The following is a 6,816-nucleotide window of genomic DNA, read 5'->3' as shown; positions in this document are numbered from 1 at the left end:
TGAAACCCCAGATTTGCACATCGTTGTGCTATATTGAGGTGACGCACACGCTTGATGACAAGCGTGGGGTCGTGCACTCTGGATTGTGATGTAGTCCGTCCCGAATGACTATTTTACCGCGTGTTTGACTGATCTATTTGCTATCATCATTATTTGGGCTGAATGCCATATTTGGGCCTCGTGCCAACTATTTGAACCCTTCGGGGATTTTTATTGATATTTGCTCACTGGTTTGACTTTATACTTGAATTCAATCATGTTATACTCCACTGTTTTCATACTCAGCCATGTTTACTATGTTTTAACATTTAAATGATAATTGGGCTGAGAATCATGTTTTACTACTGCCGAGTGGCTTGTGAGGTTTTTGACTGAGTAAGGTCGGGGGCCTATTTGTGAGGAAACATTGATTATGATCATGAGGCCGAGGGCATGAGATATGTACGCCACGAGGTGGCTTGTTGATATGAGGCCGAGAGCCTAGTGATGACGCCACTAGATGGCTTGCTATTGCGCTTGGGCTGTAAGGGGCCCCTCCAGGAGTCTGCACACCCCCAGTGAGCGCGGGTACCCATTGTGATGTGAGATATAGCCCGAGGGGCTGGTATTGTTGACATTGTTCCCGAGGGGCAATCCTTTATGTACTTATCTGTCTTATTTGTCTGCATTTACTTGTTTAATTGTTGAATAGGCATTTCTTGAAGTTTAAACCGAACTTATACGATTTTACATATCTTTACTAAACCACCGTTCTTACCTGTATTACTGCTTCATTATAGCCTATAATGTGCCTTACGTGATTTCATGCTTTTAGTCTTTATTTATGATTATTACTTACTGAGTTGGAGTACTCACTTTACTCCCTGCACCCTGTGTACAGATTCAAGCGTATTTGGTCCCGCTCCCGAGTGTTGATCTTTCCAGCTCAGGCGGATCCAAAGATTTTCTAGGTAGCTGCCGGCGTTCGTAACCTAGAGCTTTTTCCCTATCTTATTTCTCCTTGTTTTAGTTTTTTTATTAAACTCTGTAGACTATTCTGAGTATTCCGGATTTTTAGATGCTCATGACTAGTGACACCCCGGTATCGGGCTGTGTGGGGTTGTATTTTGCAAATTATGTTATTATCTGCTACTTTGAGATTCTATTTATTATGCTTTAGACTTATTCCTTATGGTTTAACTATTAAAAATTGAAGTGGGAAGTGTCGGCTGGCCTTGTCTTCACGAGAGGCGCCATCACGACCGGGTCCGGGTTTAGGGTCTTGACAAGTTGGTATCAGAGCCTAGGTTACATAGGTCTCACGATTCATGAGCAGGTTTAGTAGAGTCTTGCGGATCGGTACGGAGACGTCTGTACTTATCCTCGAGAGGCTGCAAAACCTTTAGGAAAAACTTCATATTCTTTTGAAATTCTTGTCGTGCAAATTTGTTGATCCGAGTACTAAACTTCTATTATTCTATTATCTTATAGATGGTAAGGATACACGCTACTGGTCAGGATGGACGACTGCCAGAACCACCAGTTGTGGCCACTAGAGGCCGAGGACGCGGTCGTGGTCGAGGTAGGGGTAGAGGTGTGGCCTGCACAGCAGCTAGGGCAGCACCTGCAGATCCACCAGTCGCCCTAGTTCAGGATCTGGTCCCAGTTATGGACGCTCCAGCAGCACCAGCTCAGGCACCAGCTGTGCCCATTGTGATTCCGGGTCTTTAGGAGGCCTTGGCTCAGATCCTATCGGTTTGCACTGACCTAGCTCAGGCGGTCTCAGCTACTACAGCTATAGCTACTTCTCAAGCCGGGGGAGGCAATCAGACTCTCGCCGCTCACACACCTAAGCAATTCATGCAAGGACTTCAGACGTAGGGGTCACATCCAGCCCAGCTGGTTGCAGCTGCCCAGGACTATGTAGTTCCTGCCATGCCAAAGGATGAGCAGCGTAGGTTGGAGAGGTTTGGTAGACTTCAATCTCCGACCTTCAGTGGAGCAGAGGGCGAGGATGCCCAGGGTTTCTTGGATAAGTGTCAGAGGATGCTTCGTACAATAGGTATTCTGGAGACCAGCGAGGTCGCTTTCACTACTTATCTATTTTCTGGAGCTGCCTTCACTTGGTGGGAGGATTTTGAGCGGCACAAGGCTGTTGGTGCAGCACCCTTTACCTGGCAGCAGTTCTCCGTTCTCTTTCTAGAGAAGTATGTGCCGCAATCTCGCAGAGAGGAGCTGCATAGGGAGTTTGAGTGGTTGCATCAGGGAGAGATGACTGTGATGCAGTATGAGATGAGGTTCTCCGAGTTAGCTCGTCATGCTATTTGGTTAGTTCCGACAGATAGGGAGAGGATTAGGAGGTTTGTTGATGGCCTCACTTACTAGCTTCGTATTCTCATGACCAGAGAGAGGGTGACTGGTGCTACTTTCAAGGAGGTTGTGGATATCGCCCGTTAGATTGAGTCTGCTCGTCGCCAAGAGTGAGAGGAGAGGGAGGCCAAGAGGCCTCAAGGATCTGGTAGTTATAGTGGTGCTTCTTCGAGAGGTCAGTTTCAGCATGGTAGCGGCTGTCCATTCAGGCATGCTCAGCCAGCTCACCTAGGTTATTATGGGGCATCATCGGGTCATGGTTCTCACATTTCTCATCAGGGTCAGTCATCACTTAGTGCCCTTCCATCTTAGAGTTCGTCCCGTGCTCTATCAGTTCAGGGCTCTTCTATGCCAGGTGCATCTTCTAGTCACTCCGGTGCGAGGGGTTCCCTTCAGTCCCCTTCTCCAGCACCTGAGAGTTGTTATGAGTGTGGAGAGAAGGGTCATATGTGGAGGCAGTGCTCTCGTCGTCTTGCGAATTCATCTCAGCAAAGGGGTCAGTTATCGGCTTCAGCGCCAGTTACTTCATCACCACCCGCCCATCCAGCTAAGGGTGGAGGTCAGTTAGCTAGGGGTCGTCCCAGAGGGGGAGGTCGATCAGGTGGCGGTCAGGCCCGTTTCTACGCCCTTCCAGCTAGGCCCGATGTTATTGCTTCAGATGCTGTTATTACAGGCATTGTCTCAGTCTGCCACAGAGGTGCTTCTGTATTATTTGATCTCGATTCCACCTTTTTTATGTGTCATCATACTTTGCTTGTCATTTGGGTATGCCCCGTGAGTTTCTTACTTTACCTATTCATGTATCTACCCCGGTGGGCGATACTGTTGTTGTAGACCGTGTGTACCGGTCGTGTGTGGTAACTATTGGGGGTCTGGAGACCCAAGTGGATCTTCTATTACTGTGTATGATGGATTTTGATGTCATTTTGGGCATGGATTTGCTATCTCCATGTCGTGCTATTCTGGATTGTCATGCCAAGATAGTCACATTGGTGATACCAAGTATGCCACGGATTGAGTGGCGAGGTTTGACTGATTATGTTCCCGGTAGGGTAATCTCATTTTTGAAAGCCCAGCATATGGTTGGGAAGGGTTGTCTTTCGTATCTAGCCTTTGTAAGGGATGTCGGTGCAGAGACTCCCAGTATTGATTCTATTCCAGCTGTGAGGGATTTTCCCGATGTGTTTCCTGCAGACCTGCCAGGCATGCCATCAGACATGGATATTGACTTTGGTATTGACTTGGTGCCGGGCACTCAGCCCATTTCTATCCTGATGTATTGTATGACACCAGCGGAGTTGAAGGAGTTAAAGGAGCAGCTTCAGGTACTCCTCGATAAGGGGTTCATTCGGCCTAGTGTGTTACCTTGGGGTGCGCCAGTTCTATTTGTGAAGAAGAAGGATGACACTATGAGGATGTGCATTGATTATAGGCAATTGAACAAGGTAACAATTAAGAACAAGTATCCTTTGCCTCGCATTGATGATTTATTCGACCAGCTTCAGGGAGCGAGAGTGTTCTCCAAGATTGATCTCCATTTGGGTTATCACTAGTTGAAGATCAGAGACTTGGATATTCTTAAGACGGCTTTCAGGACCTGATATGGTCATTATAAGTTCTTGGTGATGTTTTTTGGGCTGACCAATGCCCCAGCAGCGTTCATGCATTTGATGAACAGCTTTTTCCGACCTTATCTCGACTTGTTTGTCATAGTCTTCATTGATGATATTCTGGTATATTCACGTAGTCAGGAGGACCACGCAGAGCATTTGAGAGTTGTGTTGCAAAGATTGAGGGAGGAGAAACTTTATGCAAAATTCTCCAAGTGTGAGTTCTGGCTCAATTCAGTGGCTTTCTTGGGGCACGTGGTGTCTAGTGAGGGTATTCAGGTTGATCCAAAGAAGATAGAGGCATTTCAGAGTTGGCCCAGACCATCCTCCGCCACAGAGATTTGCAACTTTCTTGGTTTGGCAGGCTATTATCGCCGGTTTGTTCAGGGATTCTCGTCTATCGCATCACCTTTGACCAAGTTGACTCATAAGGATGGTCGGATGAGTGTGAGGAGAACTTTCAGAAGTTCAAGAGAGCCTTGACCACAGCTCTAGTGTTAGTTTTGCCATCAGCTTCAGGTTCATATACCGTGTATTGTGATGCTTCGAGAGTTGGTTTTGGTTGTGTAGGTAGAGTTATTGCTTATGCTTCTCGTTAGTTGAAGCCCCATGAGAAGAACTACCCCGTACATGATTTGGAGTTGGCTGCCATAGTTCACACGTTGAAGATTTGGAGGCATTACTTGTATGGTGTGTCTTGTGACCTTACTGATCATCGTAGCCTCCAACACTTGTTCAAGCAGAAGATTTTCTAGGTAATTGTCGGCGTTCGCAACCCAGAGCTTCTTCCCTATCTTATTTCTCCTTGTTTTAGTTTTTGTATTAAATTCTGTAGACTTTTCTAAGTATTCCGGATTTTTAGATGCTCATGACTAGTGACATCCCGGTATCGGGCTGTGTGGGGTTGTATTCCACAAATTATGCTATTATCTACTACTTTGAGATTCTATCTATTATACTTTAGACTTATTCCTTATGGTTTAACTGTTGAAAATTGAAGTGGGAAGTGTCGACTGGCCTTGTCTTCACGAGAGGCGCCATCACGACCGGGTCCAGGTTTAGGATCGTGGCAATTTCCATGGACTTCATTGCCTTCCTCCTTCACATGAAAAGTCTGTGGTTTTTGTAGTTATGGACAAACTGAGCAAATATGCCCATTTCCTCAGCTTGAAACATCCTTATACAACTTTAGATGTGGCCCAACTTTTTATGGATAATGTGTTTGGGTTGCATGGGTTACCTCAGTCAATCGTCTCTGATAGGGATGCTATCTTTCTCTGTAAGTTCTGGCAAGAGTTCTTTAAGTTGCAGCAAGTCAATGTCCACATGTCTTCAGCCTATCACCCTTAGAGTGATGGCCAAACAGAGGCTATGAATAGGTGCCTCGAGTGCTTCCTGAGATGTATGTTGGCAGATAGACCAAAAAAGTGGTGCAAATGGTTGCCCTTGGCGGGATGGTGGTATAACACCTCTTATCACTCAGCTGCAAAATCAACTCCTTATGAGATCCTCTATGGACAGACACCTCCTTCCTTGGTTCCATATATGCCATTTGATTCTCAACTTGACTCGGTGGACAGAAGTTTGCATGCTAGGGAATCCACTCTCAGAACTTTAAAGTCTCTTTTGGCTCAAGCTCAACAAAGGATGAAAGTTAAAGCTGACAAGGGTAGGTTCGAGAGAACACTAGCGATGGGTGACTGGTGTATGTGAGATTGCAACCTTACAGACAACTCTCCCTCAAATCTCATTCTCACCAGAAACTTTCCCCTAAGTATTTTGGGCCATTTCAGGTGCTCCAGAAGATCGGTTCAGTGGCTTATAAACTCGCATTGCCTGCAGGCACTAAAATTCACCCCACATTCCATGTTTCTCAATTAAATAAGAGAGTTAATTCAGCTTACGTGTCGCGCATTATCCTTGCTCAAGTTACTGATCATGGTGTTGTACTACTAGTTCCTGAAGCAGTACGAGAAAGAAGGTTGGTTCCTCGCAATGGCAGACTTGTAGCCCAAGTACTTGTGAAATGGTTGAATGCAGCTGAGGAGGATATACTCTGAAATGTAAATAGTAGCTATATTGTGTCGTTTAGTTTAGTAAGGGGAGAATAAATAAAACGCAGCCATTTGGATAAGTGATTTAGTAGCTAATGAAAAGGGTCTTACGACGTCGTTTGAAGGAGTTAGTTAGACAGTTAAAAGGAGCAGAGGTCGTTAACAGGGGGAGGTCATTAGGGATTTTTACAGTGACTAGTTGGGAATAAATAGGGAATTCTGTTGTACACATTCAGTAGAACGTTTTTTGGTGAAATGAAATCTCTTTCCCTTCTTCTTCACTGAATTATCTCTTCTCCTTTCAATCTTTATTCAGGAGATCTCCTCTTTTAGCTCCTTAGAAGATTGAGTTTTCTTATTAATTTCTTGTTTGTAATCTCGGGTGTATCATAATACGGGCAAAAGATTGAGGGGAAATTAAGGATATTAGTTGTTCTATCAACTTCTACATAAATTGTATCCCCTATGAGCATAAAATAATACTCCTACTACTTGTTTGACTCAAAAGATATTGGAACCTTTTTGAATAAATCAATTAAAGAAATTGGAGGGGTAAATCTTAGCTAAGTATACTAATCTCTAGAACAAAAGGTATAAAAGATGAACACAATCCTAATATTTCTTGATCTTGTGAAGATGAGTGATCGAACATTAAGGATGTCAATCGTTATATAGAAAAGTATTACAGTTAGTGTTCTTAGCTAGTTACAAGGTTGTTTTCCCGCTATATATAATAAGGGACAAACCCCTTCTGAACCCTAAAAGACATATCATAGGGAATATTCGGAAGAATATTCCTAGTG

The 6,816-nt window shown here is 44.6% G+C and overlaps 1 protein-coding gene across 1 annotated transcript; it reads left to right on the top strand.

Moving 5' to 3' along the window:
- The first annotated feature begins 5,090 nt into the window (after window positions 1-5,090).
- Window positions 5,091-6,019, top strand: LOC107795026 (uncharacterized). The gene is made up of 3 exons (XM_016617589.1): window positions 5,091-5,238; window positions 5,374-5,664; window positions 5,802-6,019. Exons 1-3 carry the CDS (start codon window positions 5,091-5,093, stop codon window positions 6,017-6,019), a joined length of 657 nt encoding a protein of 218 aa, XP_016473075.1.
- The last annotated feature ends 797 nt before the right edge of the window (window positions 6,020-6,816 follow it).

Source organism: Nicotiana tabacum, chromosome 3 (genome assembly GCF_000715075.1).
Source record: "Nicotiana tabacum cultivar K326 chromosome 3, ASM71507v2, whole genome shotgun sequence".
Taxonomy (NCBI): Eukaryota; Viridiplantae; Streptophyta; class Magnoliopsida; order Solanales; family Solanaceae; genus Nicotiana; species Nicotiana tabacum.
This window is presented reverse-complemented; position numbering and strand designations above follow the sequence as displayed.